Genomic DNA, 21,112 nt, shown 5'->3' with positions numbered 1-21,112 from the left:
CAACCACACAACCAGGCTGGGCATTGCCCAAAGTGGCCTTGAACTCCACTAGGGTGGAATTCCCGTTGCTCATCAATTTGTTCGAGCGGGCACCAGTAACGTCTCTCATTGAGAGACTTATTGTTACTGTTTTTGGCATATCCAATACGCACAGGTAGCTTGCCAGGCTCTGCCGTGCGTACTTGATACTCTCGGTAGCTTGCCGGGCTCTCCAAGAGGGGCGGAGGAATTGAACTCGGGTCGGCCGCGTGAAAGGTGAACACCCAACCGCTGTGCTATTGCTCCAGCCTGGGTGGAATTCAATTAAAAAAAAAACAGTTTCTTGGGTTTTTTTGGCATGGTAGAGAGGAATTGAGAATTGACCTATGAAATACATTCATTTTAAGATGCACATCATAAGAGGAAACGAGGTGGTACAAAGGCAAAATGGCATTTATCTCAAGTTTATGGAAAATAAACCAGTGTTAGCATAAGATGAGATCATTTGTCCCAGGAAATAAAATAAAAGTTTATAAACCAGTGAATGAATCAAAAGTTAAGAATCACATTTCTAGAAGAGACTCGGTCTCATGATTGGTAGCTAAGAAATTACTTCATGAAACTCACTTTACGAAAAACCGCTTAAGACTACATGAAACTGAACTCAATAGGACTTTGATAACTCTACTTCATACTGCTTGGTGTAGACTAAACAAAAATGGGGTTTCTCAGCAAGGCTGTGCCTTGGAAGGCCAGCGGCACTTGCTCACAGGGTTTATTTTTTGGAGGAGTGGTGTGTGTGGTGTATGTGTGTGTGTGTGTGTGTGTTCGTGTGTGTATGTGTGTGTTTGTAATTGAATAGGCTGTGCTCATGCCTCACCAAATAAACTAAATTCCTTTGAAGTTACTATCCCACTTTGATTATGTTTATATGCCATGCAACACATGTGTGTAGATATTGATGGTAGGTGTACAATTCAGGTTTCTCCGATTGCCATTGTGTTTCACTGTGGTACCTATCCAAAAGAATTATTGCAATTGCAACTATCCTGCATGACATTTAACCAGATGCTTGACAGGTATAATGTGAAAACTCACATTACCTAATTAATCAGACATGTAGTCAGTGCTGTTATCTATATTTCACAGAAAGTTGCTAAATTATTTCTAACAGATATATTAACATACATTTAAAGTTGAATAGTGAGAAATTTCTGCATACTTGAAGAAACTGCAATAGTTTACCTAGTTAGAAATAAAGGTTCAAGTGTTAAGCTAAGAAGATTCAGTAGAGTCATATGTTGTGGAGTCAATGCTTATAAAATTGCTTATTGGTATAGATTACATGTATCAAGATATATGTTCTATCGGCACATGGCAGGTACCTGCTAAATAGCTGATAGGTGAACACAGAACTGAAGTGGGAAAACTCAAATGTTTTTTTCAATTGAGTCTGTAAGTGTGTGGTTAAATATGGAATGAATATTGATTCCTTTGTTCCCAGTAACATAACTAGAGAAAAGCTAAGCACTTTGACTCAGAAAGAAGCAGCTTCTCAAGTGAAAACTTTTGTTTGTTTTGGAACAACACTTAGCTGTACATAAGACCTACTCCGTGCTGGAGGCTGGCTCGTGGCCACGTTTGAGCGGGGCCAGGTAGTGCTGGGGACCCACTGGGCTCCTGTGAGCGAATTTTCTTAGGTTTGTTTATGGTAGGCCATCTCTCTTTCCCTCCTCAGAAAAATTCACTCAACTCAAAATATATTCAATTTTTTAAAGATATTTTTTGAGACTCTAAAAAACGCTCAGACAAAATATTATGCTTTATCTTATATCGTTAATTTATTGTTAACTATAGGTATATTATAAACATTAATTTTATACATTAACTATGATACAATAATGTTCAAATACTAATTTATAATAGTATAGAGTTTAATTTGTATAAATTATTATAATGATATTTGTAAAACTAAGCATGGTAGCACTGTCATCCAGTTGTTCATTGATTTGCTTGAGTGGGCACCAGTAACGTCTCCATGGTGAGACTTGTTACTGCTTTTGGCATATCAAATACGCCACGGAAAGCTTACCAGGCTCTGCCGTGTGGGCAAGATACTCTTGGTAGCTTGCTGAGCTCTCCAAGAGGGACACAGGAATTAAACCCAGGTCGGCCGTGTGCAAGGCAAATGCCCTACCAGCCATGCTATTGTATCGCTCCAGTCCATAAATAATTTTGATGTTATGGTTACAAAATTATAATCATTAGTTATTAAGGTGAGAGTTGTAGTAGTTATTAAGGTGAGAGATGTGATATTAAAGGCAGTATCTCAAAAAAAAACCATTATTTTCCAGAGTTCTAAACAAACCCACAAGAAATATGTAAACTCCAAGGGCACAGTACATTTAAAATGCTTGCTATAAATGTATGTTCGTGTGTGTCCTGCACTCTGTAATCATAAATGCCAAATTACTGAACATTTTTCCTTTGAGTAAAATCATTATGAAAATGTTTTAAAACTATTTTCTCTAGAGTCAAGAAGCAAAATTATTTGTAACTAAAACACAAACTGAGACTAAAACCAAGTTTGTATGTTACATTATGCAAACTGAAATCCAAAAAACTAATAATGGAGCCAAAAATCGTCAACTCACATGTAATATGCAAATGGCAATTGCACATTCTCAATGCCCATCAAATTTCTCTTTGCTAAACAGAGAAAATATGAGGTTACTAACCAAGCAGAATAGATAGCATGTAACTAAACATACTGTTTTTTAGAAAGATCTTGCCACAAAATATAATTATATTTTAATCCTGATAAAGAAACATTTTTAAAGAATTTCCTTCCTAACACAAGCTAATCTATATTTGATAGTGATTTTTATTTACTTTTATTCCAAGTACAAGTTCTAAGAATATTTCTATTATTTATGTGTCCAATGAAATTTCAAGAGACTTTCTGCTATTGCTCACTCTAATATAATATAAACAATTTTCTCTCTTGCAAGACAAGGGGATATTTTCAAACCATGCATCAGTTTATCACTCCCTTATTAAAAACTTGTCAATAAATTCCATTTGAGTTTTAATCCCATTTTCTGGAGTGTTACACACACCTATAGAAGTATGACAGTCTTACCCTGGAATTCTGTAGCAGTTTAAAACCACGGGAAAAAAATAATTTTTTTTAACATTCACTATGTCCTACAAGATTCTTCCTCCTCTCCATCCTGATGTTCCGCCATCAACCTATTCTCCCCTTACTCTGTTCAATAACCTGTTTTATCCCACGTTACAAAAATTTCTTCCCCCCCTTTTGGGCTTCCTGCCCCCATTTGACCCCCACACCACTGTTCTAATGGCTCATGTATCTTCCCATAGCATTTTTTTGTCATTCAGGACTATATTCCATGAGATAATTCTTATCAATTCAATCTAAATATTCTCCAACGTCAGTCACCACATTTACTTCTATTTTAAGTCATCCAATTAACTGATGCCTATGTTCACTTACCTTTCTGTAAGCAGCCCCTAGCAGCCATCATTCCTAAAAAATGTAACCACCCTGAGTGAAGGTTAGCACCATTCTAGCACCATTCTAGCCTGTTTTATCTAGCACCATTCTTTACCTCCTAAACAGTGTCTTACAATTGGAAGTTTCTGAAAAGCATCATTGAGTAAATGAACGAGCATTTACAAGCATTGTATTTATGAATATTGTGCCTTTTAATAGTGAATTCTCACTATATCCCTGTCTTCGTTTCTCTTTAAAAATCACCCTATTAGTGCTGGAGTGATAATTTAGCAGAGTTAGAGCGATTGTCTTATACACAACCACCTTGGTTCAATTTCTGGCACCCTATATGCCTATATGGTCCCCTATGCCTGCCAGAAGTGATACCTCAGTGCAGAGAAGGAGATAAGCTGAGAATACCGCCAGGTACAGCCTAAAAACTAAAAAAAAAAATTAAATCACATTATTGTTTTCTTCAGTTACAAACACTCCTGAGTGTAGCTAAACAGTAATGTGTTGCTAGAAAAATAAACCCATCAGATTTTGCGAAAATATTTGGCATTAGCAGGCTTTTGGGTGAATACATTTTCATGATAAAAGTTTGTTTTATTGTAAACAAAACCCTGAAACTGTTTCTCCGTGGCATCTTCTGTTTTAATTAAAGCTTTACCAGTTACTCAGAAACATTCAGCGATGACTTCGGGCCACTGGATGGGGTTTAACATTTCAGTGATAGTAAAAGAGAGAAAAACTCTCATCAAAGGATCAAAAAAATTCTGCACAAAAGCTAGGTATTATTTTGGTACTCAATAGTGAGCAACTACTAAAGCCACCTTTTTTTTATATTTGAATTTTTAATTTTACCCAGAAAAAATAGATCGTTTATTTACCCATTTAGGTTCTGGGCAGTGAAGGTAGAAAAATAGTTTGTGAGTGCTTGGGAAGGGAGAAGCAAAAACAAGCATTCTTTTTATTGAAGGCAGACTTTCAAAAATTCATCAATTGAGTGTAAAAATAATCCTCCTTTTAGTCACATGTATCTTCCAGAACACAACTCAGTTTTTATGTCAGAGCTGTTCCTTATAAATCTTGACTTAAGCCTAAAGACATTTTAACTAAAATTTCCATTTTAACACATGGCTAATGATGCTGTGCAAATTACTCATTATTCAAAGTGCAAAAAAATGTCAAGTCTGAGGTGATGTATCCCGTGGGTAAGCCTTCTGAACATATGGAATTATGGATATTTTTCATGTCTAAAGAAACATGAAACTGAGAATGAAATCATCAGTAAGTGAGGATGTTCCAGAGTTCCAGATACTTTCCAGAGAAAGTATCTTCCAGCACACAGCTGATATTGCAAATGAAATTGTAGTATTGCAAAGCAAATTTTCTAAGAACTTTAAATTTTTAATGACCAACCAACACAAATTGTAGTTTTTAGAGTTCTATTTCAATTTGGAGGGCCTCCCTAGCAATGCTGGAGAGTGACACAGAGTGATATCCAGTGGTGCTCAGGAGACTGTGCAATCCCAGGGATAGAACTTGGGCATTCCAGGCAGGCATTATAGTCCTTTGAGCTGTCACCCTAGCTTCCAGAGTTATATTTCAAAAGCCTCACCCCTTTTCAAAACATAGCACTTAGGAAATGAAACCCTTATGTGTCATTCATGTGCATTTAATAGTCATAGCTATTAGACTGTTGTTACGTTAACTAATCTCATTTATGATTAAAGGATTCTAATTGATGATCTGCATTTTCCTTGAACCTCTCCAAGTATTGTACCAGGCACTGCAGGGAACAGAGTAGAAACATATGACACTGACTCTCACTAATGAGTTCCCTTTCTATTTCAAAGATGACACAGTCTCAAGACAAGAAAGGCAAACTCTGGAGTTTAATACTATGTTTTATTAATAGAAAAGGAAACAAATATGTAGGCTAGAATGACTAGAGTAGGTTTTCATGGATAAAATTTTTACAAATGTAAATAGAAACAAAGAATTTTAGAGTATAGTGTGATTTACTTATGAATGTAAATTTAAACAAAGGATTGTAAATCCTCTAATAAAAAGAAAATGATATTTGACTACACTTTGTAGTAAATTATGCAATTTTGGCAATTTCTGAGTCAGTCTTTCTTCAACCACTTTTCGAAGGAAAAAAACTACTTATGCATGATTCATATATCATCATTTCATTTCTAAAAACCATTTTTTAAATAAATAATATTCAATTGTTTGTAAAGTAACACATTCATTCCTCACGTCCTGCTGCTAGCTGAGTAAACGTGATAGGAAGAAACTTCTACTAATCACAGAGAAAGTCCCTGTTTCCCATAAATACAGAGAATAAGAAAAAAAAGATTAATTCAAAAGTAAAGATTAGGCTAATGATGACATAAGGAAACTGAAAAAGAATCATGGTCATTTCTGAGGTGATGGAGTATAGTAATTTTCTACATCAATGCCATAAACCGTAATACTATTGAAACTATCTAATTATAGTGTAAAAAGGTAAATTTCTTCATCTTTCAAGCTAAAACATTTCTTAATGTTTGGCCTTATTGAGTATAGGGAAGATCAGAAAAAAATTCTCTGAATTTATGAGGTTTTATTACTTGTACACTACCTGAATATATGACATGATTCAGAAATAACCCTGATACCTTATTTTTATTGAGTTTGCTTCTCTTCTTATATCAATAATCTCTGACTCTAGAGACAAACTCTGTATGTTTTTTTTTTTGGTTTTTTTTTTTTTTTGCTTTTTGGGTCACACCTGGCGATGCACAGGGGTTACTTCTGGCTCTGCACTCAGGAATCACCCCTGGCCGTGCTCAGGGAACCATATGGGATGCTGGGATTCGAACCCGGGTCGGCCGTGTGCAAGGCAAACGCCCTACCCGCTGTGCTATCGCTCCAGCCCCACTCTGTATGTTTTATAGGCAGTCTTTACATAATTTTATCAATAACTTTCTTGTCGCTTTATATTTATAGAAAATCTATATGTTTGTATACCTCTGGATTTATAAATAGTCACTGGGTAAGCTGAACAAACTTGAGTTTTTGCAACCATGAAACAAATCATGATGCCCAATAGAAATATGGTATCGATGCTGTGGTTATATTTTGATGTCAATTTACATTTAGAGAAGGTGTTCAAAACAATAGGACTGATGTAGGTAAATATATTACCCATTTATCTTTGTAGCTTTATAGCTTTATATAATGACTTGCCTAAACATGAAAATCTTTATTTAAAACTGTAAGCAGACTGGCTTTTGTGTTGTGATCATTTAGCTTAGGCAGGCAAACCTAAAGTGTGTGATTAGGTCTATAACTTGCAGTAGTTATTATTCATAGGTCAACTATGTCTTCAACATCCAGGAAAGGTAGCAGACTGATTTCATCTTCTACATATATAGATCAACCTGCTACAAGCTTAGAGATTTAAAAAAGCACAGATCTCTAAATGCCATGCATCATTTCTCTTTATGTTTTCCTTAATTGAAAAAAGTTTTTTAATTATTCTTTGTTACATTGCATTATAACTTCATGTAAACTTCAGATGTGCAGCATTATATATTAACATCTGCATATACTGCATTAGACTCACCATTTAAAGTCTATTGCTATCACCTAACAATTGACTACTTAATATTTTGAATATGTTTAATGTAGATATTTATATATATTTAGTCAGAGAGTCATTAAAATAATGCGCATAAAAAACTACATGTTACCACTAGATATTTACTCTAACAATAATGATTTTTAATTCATAAAAAACATCTGTTGGAAAAAATATAGAAATATTAGAACCCACACACAATGTTCATAGGAAGGTAAAATGGCATAGTAACTGCCAAAAGAGTATGAGCTTTCTAAAAAATGTTAAACATTGACTCACATTATTCCACCACTTTCACTCCTAGTTATAATGAATGTCCCAAAAGAAAGTGAAACAAATGTTCGAGCAAAATGTCTACACAAACTTTCATAGAATCACTATTCAAAATAACCAAAAGGTGAAATAACACAAACGCTAATAAACAGATACATAAAATGTGGCATGTCCACAGGAAATATATTATTTCAGCAACAAGAAGGAATGATATTCGAATAATGCCACTATAGAAAAACTTTGGGTTTTTTTTTTTTTTCGGCTTTTTGGGTCACACCCGGGATGCTCAGGGCTAACTCCTGGCTCTGCACTCAGGAATCACTCCTGGCGGTGCTCGGGGAACCATATGTGCTGTTGGGAATCGAACCCGGGTCGGCTGCGTGCCAGGCAAACTCTCTACCTACTGTACTATCGCTCCAGCCCCAGAAAAACTTTGAAAACATTTTAAGTGAAAGAAATTTTGTGTTAAAAGGCCATGTATTACAAGATTCAATTATATAAAAGGGCTAGAGCGATAGCACAGCGGTTGGGCTTTCGCCTTTCATGCGGCCAACCCGAGTTCGATTCCTCCGCCCCTCTCGGAGAGCCCGGCAGCTACTGTGAGTACGGAGCCCGCTGGGCAGAGCCTGGAAAACTACCCATGCGTATTGGATATGCCAAAAACAGTAACAATAAGTCTCTCAATGAGAGACGTTACTGGTGCCCGCTTGAACAAATCGATGAGCAACGGGATTCAATAAAAGCAAATATATAAAGACAGAGTATATATTAGTAGTTACCAGGGGGTTCAAGGAGTAGGAGTGGGATATGGGGAAATGATTATTTAATGAACACAGGACTTCTTTTGGAATAAATAAAAATGTTCTGTACATGATAGTGATGATAGCTCTGCAACATAGTGGATGAGCTTGTGCATTTTAAAATGCATTATTATGCTTTTGAATATATATTTTGCAACCATACAAAGAGGAAGAATGTATCAAGGATACATTTTCTTATACTTGCATGGAAATAAAAGAAAACAATATTTCATTTGCAATAGGAAAATATTTTAAAATCCTAGGATAAAAATGTAATGAAGCAGTTATGAAGAAAATTAAATTAATAATCAAAATATGACTTTGATAATAGGAAAGACTGATCAGACATAACAAAAAGAAAACTGAGACTCTACACTGTAACTGATAAATTGAACAACGGACAAACTGTGAGGATGCCAGTTTTTTTGCTGCCTTCATTGCATTGTCCCTTTCTATCCTCCTGCATTTTTTTCTGTCATTTGTGTAGATTTTATTTACTTGTTTTTTGATCCTCTGCCATAAACATAAAAGCAAGATGAAAAACAAAGAACCTGTCATCATAGCAATAACAATAACAGCTACTGTCGCTGTTGCTACTGTAATGTTAGTATTTTATGGACATCAATGCGTCTTTGGTGCCATAAATTCCATTGCTGCTAAAGCAATTAACCCTCTGCCTTGTTCCCAGTTGAGGCTAAAATATAAAAATAGTTGTGTTTATTACATTTTAATATGTAATATGTGGAAAGGAGAGACCAAAGAGCTGGATGTAAGAACACTGGGCAAGCGAGTGCAAAGACCATTGATAAAATGGAGGAGCTATAAAGTAGGATTCCTAGAATTTTCCTCAGAAATACTTTCCCAGGTCTTGTCTGTATAGGCTCGATCCCCACTGGAGAGAGACTTGACCTTCCTTCCCACTCAGGGAAAGCCAGCCCAAAGAGCCGAGCACCGAGAACTCTAATGAATAAATTGAGGCAGAAAATATTTTTTCTTCATTTATATTATAATATTTGTAGCAATGCTTTTCTTTATTTTCAGACCCTTCTAACAATTCTAATGCAAATTCTTGGAAATAATTAGTGATCTGTGTAATGCTTCATTTCATCACTGTTTATTTTCTATTTCTATCTCAATTTCCTTTCTTGTCAAAAGATCACATACAATACTAATTTGAATAAAAATTTCTTATTTTAGTTTCATTATTTATTAAAAACCTGATTCTAATACTATTCTACTATGCTCTTCTAATATAATCTTTTTCAGTATATCCAAAATGCTAGTCTCTGGCACATTTTTTATGTCTCTAGAAATGGTATATTATTATTTCTTTTCTCCTTATATGATATAATTTACCTATACTGACGCCAGTTCACATCTATTTTTTTTCAACAGTATACTAAAGATGTCTTCCTTTTACGTTATCAAAAATAATCTCAAGCAAAAATTAATAACAGAGTGCATGCTATTCATATGTTTACAATAGAAAACATAATTAAATACATTCATAATTTAACTTCCAATGCATGGTCTTTTTATTAGAACCAATTATAACACAAGGTTGCTATTCTCTTTAGAATACTGCCTGGGGGCTGGAGCGAGGCATAGCGCTGTGGGTAGGGCGTTTGCCTTGCACGCGGTCGACCTGGCCTACCCGGATTCAGTTCCCAGCATCCCATATGGTCCCCCGAGCACAGCCAGGAGTAATTCCTGAGTGCATGAGCCATAAGTAACCCCTGTGCATCGCAGGGGAAAAAAATACTGCTTGTTACATAGTAGGTATTTAATAAATATTTGTCAAATAAGTAAAAAAGTAGTTACTTGTAGTTCACAAAATTAGAAGTGTCATCACACTTTAGGGATTTAATAACGAATTAAAAGTTCCTTTGATCATGCTAAGAAAAAAACTGTCAATATTAATATTTAATAGTAGCAATACCAATGGTTCAATGATACCAATAAAGTAGATATTATTACTATACCTATTTTACATATTGGAAAACTAAGGGTCAGTGTTTAAGATCACATAGCAAGAAAGTGGAAAAAGCTTAAAACTAGATTTACCTTCTACAATATTTTGATTTTCTAGATATTTTTAGATAAAGTATATATTTTATTCCAAATAAGTTTAGGCACTTTAATAAAAAGAATTTCTTTAAAGAAATTTAAAAAAATTTTAAAAATAGGAGCTGGAGTGATAGCACAGCGGGTAGGGCATTTGCCTTGCACGCGGCCGACCCGGGCTCGATTCCCAGCATCCTATATGGTTCCCTGAGCAGCGCCAGGGGTAATTCCTGAGTGCAGAGCCAGAAGTAACCCTTGTGCATCGCCAGGTGTGACCCAAAAAAAGAAAAAAAATAAAATAAAAAATTTTTAAAAATAATATCTTTACCACCCTGAAATTACTCATAATCATGGATATTTTCTTATACATAACTTACATGTATTGATAATCATACTTTAATATAATTCTTTATAAATTCAAATCCTATCTATTACTATAATTGTAAATACAAATTATTAAAAATTTTCAAGCTCAACCTGAACTATAATAGACAACATCTTTATTTCTGTTGATATAGTAAAATAAGGACCAAGAATCTAAAACTTCCAATGGAAACGTCCAAGAAGTTTTCTGCAACTGAACTCTCTTCTTCAACCTGCTAAATAGTGGTGAAAATTAAAAACATATGAAAAAGAAACACAGAGTATTATTTTTAATTAGATAACCAGCAGCAAAAATGACAATAGAATTTTGGAGGATATTTGTATTGTGTTGACCACTTATCATGTGTGAAATCATTGTATTATAAACTTTTACAGGAGTCAAATCATTTTTTCTGATGGTGCTTCTGAGCAAGTTCACTTATTATCACTAGTCCACCACTGTGCAAAATTGACTTAGAAACATGCCAGGTCACAGCTAAGAGGAGCATGGGGGTCAGAATCTGTCCTATGACTTATTATCAAGTATATACTGATTTGGAAAAAAGGTTTCCTTTTGGATTATTAAAAAAAACGTTAAAAAGAAAAATGTTCTAAAATGGCTTTTTAAAGGTTACATGATCCAGTTGTCTCTATCTCCTTCACCATTACGTATTTGGGTATTTCATAGTCTGGATTTTATTTGAAAATCCAAAGCTTAAAAGTGACAAAACTCTCTCACTGTGCAATGCTACAATTGTGTCACTCCTTATGGCATTATCATCTTATGTCCAAAAGAGGGTACAGGCAGAATGACAATCAAGTTTTAGCAAGTTATACTGATGACTATCAAGGGACAAACTTTTCCTAGTAGATGAAGTTCACTCTATATGCAATTAAAGGACATTGATATACCAGGGTAAAATTTAGTGTGGCTATTAATGCTTTCCAAAACAAATATGAATAGATTGCATTTTGTGCTTATAGAATTCCTGAAAGAATAAGTCTAAGCAAATAAAGTTAAAACTATAAACCCAAAGAGGTTTTGGACATACTGACATCTTAAATTGCTCTTCAAATGTTTTGGGGTTTAATAAAAACCCCAAAAACATATTAAGCCAGAAAGATTTTTATATGCATGAGAGTATAAATTTAATCCACATGTTTCTAATTAATTTACACTTGAATCATTCAAGTAATGTTTTCGAAGTGTCGTCTCAATGTCTGTGATATCTTTGGATATTTTTATAAGTCTTCCTCCTTTAAAAACAGGAAGTCATGTTTAGCCAAGAGTAAATGAATAAAATACCAAAGTATTGTAGACTATCATGCATATCTGATGTAAAAGATTATTTTTTTATTTTTGTCTTTAATTATTTGGGGGTCATATTTATTGGTGGTCATGGCTTACTCCTGGCTCTGTGCTCAGGAATCACTTTTGGTTGTGATCAGGCATTACAGTATGTAATACCAGAGAATTAAACTACGGTCAGCTGCATGCAGGATAAGCACGTAAATTCCTTTGCTATATTTCCAGCCCCACAATAAATTTTTATGTAAATTGCCAACATGCAATATCTTTATTTAAAATAGATTTATATTTTCTAGGCCAATTTTATATTACACATTTATATGATTGAGAATTATATACCTTCTTGAAATCAGAGTTAAAGGACTATAAATATCTTAATATATTTTTCAAACCACACTGTAAACATGTGTCATATATTTCATACTGAAATAATGTATGAGCAAGAGGAATTCTGGGAGATTGTCCTGAGCTGGACTCAACAGAAAATACCCCAAATGAGGCATAGTCTGCGTGCATGAAATTTTCAGAGAAATGGCAGATGATGAGGTAAGTAGAGTTGGACTGAGAAAGAAACTAGGCCACTAAAATGTTCCAAATGAGGCCATGGGCAAGTGCTTAGTATTCTCATATAAATCTTTACACAAAATGATCCCCCCAAAAAAGGAGGCATAATCATAGGCAAGGCAATTCCTTTTGATTAAGGTAAGGTTCTCCCAAGAGGGTATCTAGATGAGACACTACAATGTCCACTAAATATGTCTGTTGGCATTTTCTGAAAATAAATACTCTGTGACTTTATAATCAATTCAAACTTTTGGTTTCACTAGTAATATAAGCAAAGATGTGTATACTCATTCAATCAGGTACAAAATGAGATAATCAAAACTATTTTATAAAGCATTTCAACATTTAACTTTCTAAATTTTATTTTATTTTATTTTATTTTTGCTTTTTGGGTCACACCTGGCGATGCACAGGGTTTACTCCTGGCTTTGCACTCAGGAATCATCCCTGGCAGTGCTCAGGGGACCATATGGGATGCTGGGATTCGAACCTGGGTCGGCAGCATGCAAGGCAAACGCCCTATCCTCTGTGCTATTCCTCCAGCCCCAACTTTCTAAATTTTATAACAAGAATAACTATATGTGGAAGTCTTTCTACCAAAAGATGTACTCTATCTCCTGACATGAGTCTTCCATGTTAAAACACCAGTGAAAAAAAAATACACTGGGTTAAGTGTGGAACCCTGTGTGCATGGAGAGAAAAAGTGCTAAGGATACTGAGGTGAAAAATCACTTAAGTTGTGTCACATGACATTTTTTTTTTGCCCCTAGCACAAAATACATTCATTCAACACACATTGGTTTATAGTTCACTGTTTGAAGATACTAAAATATAAACAAGTAACATAGAACACAATCACTAAGGGCTGCCAGAACTAATAGTGATTCAGTATATATACAAATAATTGTGGTAGCATCATAGTAAAATAGCATCAGTCCTAACATGCTCATGAAATTCTTTGGGATGCTGACAAAATTCTTAAATTATAACACTAGATTAAACCATAGCCTGTTCAGGATTCTTCAGGAATCCACTTCCAACTAATTCTTCTGGGAGCAACTGAACACACCTTTCCACTTCATACATCTCCAATCCAAATCCCAGCTTAAAGTATTACATGTATCCTCGAATCCTGGCTTCACAGGCAGAGTGGAAACACCATACCTGAGTATGTCTTTACATGAGGGCCATTTAGGAGAAATGTACTGACGCCCACCCCACCTCCAATATAAGTCAGACATTGGTCTGGGAACGGAGCGAATTTTTCCTTCCCTCAAGGAACGTACACAATAGAGGCAGAAGTCCCAAATACCAAAATAAATAAATGAATAAATAACCATTTTTCACTGTCCCCAAATTGTAGTAAAGAAGATAAATCAGCCTCAGGAAACTGTGGAAGTTTTATATTCAAGCACCTTATTTTATTATCTCAACATAAATTTAAATGTTTTCTAATATAATTTAAGCTATTTGTGATCCAAGATTTAACATTATCTACGTTATCAGTTATACTACATACTATAAGAGAAATAAAACAGAAAAGGAAGAGGAAAGAGAGGAGGGTGCTTTTTAAGATAACTTACATGAAGGAGACACTTCACAGAGGATAATGGAAAAGAACCACTTATATCAGGAAGAAAGCATTCCAGTCAAGAAAAACACCAAGAATATATTACAGATAGAAATATGTTTCCAATTATAGACCCCTCCTCTGCCAGATAAACTTCACTGGCCTCACATCACTTTCCCAAATGTAAAAGTAGCCTATGGGCTGGAGCGATAGCACAGAGGGTAGGGAATTTGCCTTGCACGCAGCTGACCCGGGTTCAATTCCCAGCATCCCACATGGTCCCCCGAGCACCGCCAGGAGTGATTCCTGAGTGAAGAGCCAGGAGTAACTCCTGAGTATCACCGGGTTTGACTCAAAAAGCAAAAAAAAAAAAAAAAATGTAGCCTATATTCTAAAATGTAAACTATATTCTATCTCCCTCAAACATGACTTTTCTTCTTGATATAAACTTTGAATTGTAAATATCTGAATTGTTTAAAGATTTCATAGAAGAATATAGATATCGTCAGACCCTTAGCCCTAAAACATTGCTGCTGATTCCATGGTCCAAATGAGGGAACATGTTCAGTTTACTAAGGAAACCAACTTTAAAAATGCATGACAATATCACTACTAACTTCAGCAATTCAAGAATATGCCAAAACTTCGAGGCTGGCCTCACGTTCCGGGGAAAGGTCAACTCAGAGAAGCGATCACCAACTACATTGTAGTCGAAGGCCATGTGGGGGAAGGGAGTTGCGGGCTGAATGACGGCTAGAGACTGAGCACAGCGGCCACTCAACACCTTTATTGCAAACCACAACAGCTAATTAGAGAGAGAAAACAGAAGGGAATGCCTTGCCACAGTGGCAGGGTGGGGTGGGGGGAGATGGGATTGGGGAGGGTGGGAGGGACACTGGGTTTACGGGTGGTGGAGAATGGGCACTGGTGAAGGGATGGGTTCCCAAACTTTGTATGAGGGAAGTATAAGCACAAAAGTGTATAAATCTGTAACTGTACCCTCACGGTGATTCTCTAATTAAAAATAAATAAATTTAAAAAAAAAAAAAAGAATATGCCAAAAGACCCCCTTTCCAGTATTTGATATAAAACTATAAAGAACCCATTTTCCCCTTCAATATTTAGGATGAAACTAGAATGAATATAAATTTTTTTATCTGATACAACTAAATTCAATGTTGAATTGTTTAATTTTTTGTATTAGAAATAATTTACATGTACACATTTATATGTGACATATTTATATATTATCATATGTGTATGTTATGTGAATTTGTGCATGCATGTTCAAGTTTCTACAATTTTTTCACTTAAAAATTATAAATGTATATCCATTCACCACTTCCCCCCTAGTTTTTTGGGCCACACCTGGTGGTGTTCAGGGCTTACTCCTATTTCTACACTCAGGAATTACTCTTGACAGTGCTCAGAGGACCATATGGGATGCCAGGGATTGAATACAGGTCTGTTGATGCAAGGTAAATTCTCTACCTTCTGTACTATTATTCCAGTCCCCTTCACCATTTTTCTTGGAATAGAGGTAAGTGCATAAGTTGCATAACAATTTCCATTGCATGGTTTTAAAATATGCTAATAATGGCCAACCTTTCAAAGAAAATAATATTCACTAGTAGTTAAAATGTTCTATAATGTTATTTTACTCCTTCATTTTCCATAGTCCTCTAAGCTCAAGTTATAATGATGCCAGTCTCTCTAGCAGTTTGGTAAAAGTTCAATTAACAACCCAGTTCTTTGATTATTATCTGACAAATGTTTTAGTGGCCTAACAGTTAACAACATTGACTAGAAAAACTGGCATAGGTAAGAAAATTAGCAAAATTGAATTTGAATTCTACATATGCAAGAAAAAATATTTCTTAGTTAAACTCACCTACATAAGAAACCATTTTGCCCTTCACATATTTTATACATTTTCCCAAATCAAAATGATTTTCTTTCACAGGAAAGAAGGTAAATAAATGCATAATCTTCTAATTAAAGATTGCTAAAGTTGAATAGTGTCTAAATCTACAGTTGCTGGTTTAGGGAACAGATTAAAAATTACCATATGTTTTCCGTATTGGCTTAATTAACTCTTACCTACAAGACTCCGAATCCACATTCTGGTCAATCATTTGCAATCTCCTGACATTCAAACCACTTAAGTTACAGTCAACCAGTCAACAAGTATTTATTGCTCTGCCAAATTGGTGAAATAAGCGCAGCAATAATACTAAATTCCTTTTAGGCTTACATATGCTAGAAATGGGACATTAAAAGGAATGATTTGTAGAAGGACAAAAACATAATATTATAAAATGTTGCTGTAAAATGTCTCCCCCCTCCTCTAAAATTATCTAGAATTTCAAGATTTAGGGAAAATAACTGAGTTAGGATACACATCTTATAAATTTCATTTGATTCACAAAAATTTTTGTATTTGCTTGAGCTAAATGGAACTTTGCAAACCTGTAAGTGCCTATTGTAGCTTCCTGTATTTTATAGTTGGAATTGAAATTAAGTTACTGAGTTAACCATGTTTGAAACTATAGAGCCCAGATATTTTAAAATTTTAAAAATTAATTAATTACATTTTGAAATTACAATTGTGCTATATTTCTAAATGCACACATTTTCCCTTTTGAGAATACACATCACATTAAATTGAAGGGAAAATAAAGGTATTTTAAGGCAGTTTTAAGGTATTTTAAACCTTTCTGAATAAGACTATAAAGGGGACTCTGTCAATATTTATCAAAAGCCACACAATTCCCAACACAAAGAGAAAACCTTAGTGTAAACTAAAGCTTTTAGTTAATAACACATCTGTATTGAACCATAAACTATAAGAAATATACCACATCAACACACAACGTTAACAGTAAGGAGGCTGGAAAGACAGTACAGCAGGTAAGGTGCTTGCCTTACTACACCATTGGATGCAACCCCCAAACAAAAACCACAATAAAACAAAAAGAAGAGTCAGAATAGATGATGGATAAAGTTAGGGTTAAGTAGATGGGGAAAAGTATATTTTTGGTGCCATACCTGGCAATGCTCAGGACTTATTCCTGTCTCTGGGCTCAGGGATCACCACTGGGTGCTGGGGGCCCACATGGGGTCCCAGGGAACTCAGGTCAGTCAGTGCAAGACAAGTGCCCTCCTAGCTGTACTATCACTCCAGCCCCTGAGAAGATATATTTGAACTGTTTTCAACTCATTTTCCTATAAACCTAAAACTATTTAACATAATTTAAATGAGAGAATTTTTTAAAAAAGCAATAGTTATCTTTGTATTGGTTAAAATCTAATCATTAAAACTAATAAAATATCCCCATTGTCTTCAGCTACAAATTTAAATTGTTTTTCAAGAGTATGTCTCTATTAAATTTTTATGTTTTATTTTAGGCAGTGTGCTTCGATGCAATACATCTTGTCAGGCAAGATCACCATCATCTGCATTATTCATTTTCTTCTTTTCTCATATTTATTTGTATCTGTACCTTTGAGAATGAGGCTTGAAGATGATGCTGAACATAGACCAAGGACTGTCTGCAGCTGTTCATTCAAATTACAAATCCAACCATCCAAGCTTAACCAATCATTGAGAAAAGGCATATGTTTCAAAGTAAGGCACTGACCTGGATGTTGTCACTACTCTACACATCTATGGGGATCAAGAAGCTTGGTTTCCCATACATTTAAAAATAAGAAGCTTTTAAAACATTGGGTGTTTAGGACCATGATGGCTCAGCAATTAGCATCTCCGCAATTCTTCCTAGGTATTTATGGGGGCAGGGGGCATATTTCCATTACAGTATTATTTTTGGCATTCCCAAGTCTGACTATTTTACTGGGATTCTATTTAACTTTGATCTAATATGTCCAAGTTACTTGTGTCCAGACCACTGAAGCTACAAATCTTTTAGCCAGGATTAGTCATCAATGCATCACAAAAAAAAAAAAAAATCTAAGAATGTAAATGTTTGGAACAACTGAAAGTATCAGTACATCTAGGAATATCTGCAATATTCTGCACATCTAACAAAAAATTTTCATACTGATAAAGGATTCTAGTACTTATAGCTCAGAGTTAAAATAAACCTTAGAAAATATTTTATTTTATAATAAAATATAATATTATATCTTATTTTCTTTACTTTCTTACTCCAATCTAGAGTAAGGAACCAAAATTTTAGGACTAACTAAAACTAAAGCACCAGTGAGAATACCTCAATTTTTCAGATTATCTGTTTCTCATTGAGTTGATTATTTCATTGTTTTAAGATTTTCTACAGAGTTAAGACTTTAATTAAAAGATTTTTCTTTAAAGTTTCAACCACCTCTTTTCTCACTATCTTTATATTCTTTTTCCAATCTCTTAATTCTATTCAGATTCACTTATTTTGAGAAGCAACTCTCTTTCAAAGTTTAAGAAAAAGAAAGCAAAAATGGAAATTATCTTTTAAATTAGTTTTTTTGCATAAATTAAACTCTAAGAGAATGAGTACTGCAATTATTCTTAATGTTGACAGCACTGGTCTCTGCCATTCAGATAGTTATACCTAATAATCACAGAATAGAACAGTTAGGCAGCTCTCCTAAGGCATCCTAAATTGACACCAAGCAGGACTCGGTGTTTATTGCTATTGACAGACCCAGACTAGCCTCCCCTCGATTATGTTCTTGAGACTAATTCATAAATGTGATTTAAAAATTTAAATAAGAAACTATCAAAACTACATTCAAATAATGAATAAACATGATCAAATAATTTAAACAGAAATGCAGGAATATTGAAAATTAGAAGTCCTTTTGTGAAATAGAATCCACTCTTATTGAAGTTGTCTATAACAGCAATTCTCACATAATTTTCTTCATTTTGGGATTATTGATTAAAATTCCACTGGAAATTTAGTTTTCAGACAATGGAGCTATTGAGGACCTAGAAAAACTGTATTAGTAACAAGATCCTTCATTTTAGCAAACAGGTATGGCCACAGTCTTCTGTTATGTTAACCTTTGTCTTGTTTCTTAGTTTCACCTCTAAATACATAGCAACTGTATGAATATTATCCCACTTTCCCATAGGTATAGAAAAGAGGATAAAAATCATTCTTGCTCTTAGTAGCTATGTAGAGAAAGATATTTACTCTTTCACTGGTAGTGGTTATGCTTTCCATCATCAAGCAAAATGTTGAGATTTTATACTTATCAATCATAAGTATATTATGTCTTCTACCTGAAAAGCAATATGAACAACTTATACTTGCTTCTGTTATATTTGCTGAACAGCTTTTATTTCCTTAGCTTTTATTTCCGGATAATAGTACCAGTCAGTCAAACACAGCGAATACTGGATTTTCTTATTTATAAGGAAGCACTTCTGGCTCTCCTTACCTTTCTCCCCATTGTATTGTCATTTTTCCTAGGTAAGTGAATTATTACTTTCTTTGCCAGATCTATTCACAGAGTTAACCTGAGCAATCCAACTATCTCAATTCACCACCTTTCTCTACAGGCTGACAAGACTATACTTAGAAGAACCAATAACTATTAAGTCTTGCTGATAAATTGAGTAGTTTTTTCACATATTTAAAAACTAATTACAGTCAGTATATTAAAATGCTATTTCTGTTAAGATTTCTTTGTACTCCATTGCAAGCAAGTAACACTATGGTGTTCGAAGTGTTTAGAAAGTCATTGCTTTTTAACTCAGGACTGATGAGGCAATAGAGATATAAGTACCTGAATTTTGAACAAAGACTGAGTGCTGAAATAAGTTTTAAGTGGGATAAAAATTCCAGCATTTAAATGAATGATCTGTGTTTCCAATGACTAACAACTGAAAAAAAGAAAAAGAAAAACAAGCATTTCCTTGAATACTGAAAAGTAAAAGAAATTGTCTAACCATTAGACTCTTACCAGAAACGGACTCCAGCAAATGCAGGAAACACACATTATAGCCAGGAGCTGGATGACCATTTCCAAATGATGTGACCTGCCTTGTCTGTGCTGTTGACTTTTAAATTTAACTCTTAAGAGTGTAATTCCTGTGACAGCATTGCACAAAAATGAGACAGCAAGGGCTAAGAGCCCCAGAAAGGAAAAAAGTAGAAGATAAAATCTATCTTCCCAGTCTTTGATATGCTCAGTTTCGTAGAAACACCAGGTCCTCGATTCTTGGATTTTATAGTCTCGATGCCCAAGGATGGGCAGCAGAGCTATGAAAATAGCAAATAAACACACGCCACTCAACACCATTTTTACATGTTTAGACGTTATTTTTGTAGAATGAAAGATTGGTTTGGTAACTCCAATGCATCGCTCAATGGCCATTACACTGCCAAGTAAAAGTGGGCATAGACCAGAGAATACCATGCAAATACCAAAAATACTGCAAAGGATGTTTGATTGGTCGAAACGGATCCAGTCTTTATCAGAAGCATAGACATATACTGCTATAGTTCCATTGATGAGATGGCCAAAGAAGTCAGTGATTACCAGGCCACTAGCCAAAAGCAGAAACGATGCCTTGGATTTCTGTCTAAATCTCTGATATGCCTTCACAAGAATAGCAATGGCAAGGCTGTTTGATAGGATTCCCACTGTCATAAAGATTATTGAAAAACATACTGAAAGCGGGTTTTCAGTTTGGCAAGTTGTATTCGAAAGGAGCCCAGCTGCAGGAGACGCTGGCTGTTTGGAACTGTTCATGGACATTGTTGTGGAGGTAAAAGCCAGTCACTCAAGTCATCTTCCTCTCAGAACAGTGCAGGCTTGCAGTCCCGATATCTGTGGCATAAAGATAGAGGAGTTATAAGCACGTGGAACAGTACAGCTGACATGTAAGACTGAAGCACCTGCACTGAGAATCAGAAGCATCTGGCTCGTCATAAGCAAGATTGCCTCACACTGAAGACAGCAGCACACATCTGCCTGGGGTTCCTCGGTTTATTGTCAAGACAAAGCAGCTGCTGGTTTGGGCACCCCTTATTGAACCTGTTGCCCCTTTGCAAACCAGCACGTCCCAAATCTC

General features: G+C 35.0%; 1 protein-coding gene across 1 annotated transcript in view; it reads right to left on the bottom strand.

Annotated features, from left to right (window-relative positions):
- PTGFR (prostaglandin F receptor) overlaps positions 1-20,858 on the bottom strand; it is a 31,134-nt gene extending 10,276 nt beyond the window's left edge. Inside the window, exon 1 of the mRNA XM_004603330.2 lies at positions 19,999-20,858. Within this exon, the coding sequence (XP_004603387.1) occupies positions 19,999-20,796 (798 nt within the window). The 5' untranslated portion in view covers positions 20,797-20,858. The remainder of the gene's footprint in view (positions 1-19,998) is intronic.
- Between the last annotated feature and the right edge of the window lie 254 nt (positions 20,859-21,112).

This window comes from Sorex araneus, chromosome 5 (assembly GCF_027595985.1).
Source record: "Sorex araneus isolate mSorAra2 chromosome 5, mSorAra2.pri, whole genome shotgun sequence".
In the NCBI taxonomy this organism is placed as follows: Eukaryota; Metazoa; Chordata; class Mammalia; order Eulipotyphla; family Soricidae; genus Sorex; species Sorex araneus.
Note: the sequence above shows the minus strand (reverse complement) of the source record. Positions and strands in the feature narration are given on the sequence as shown.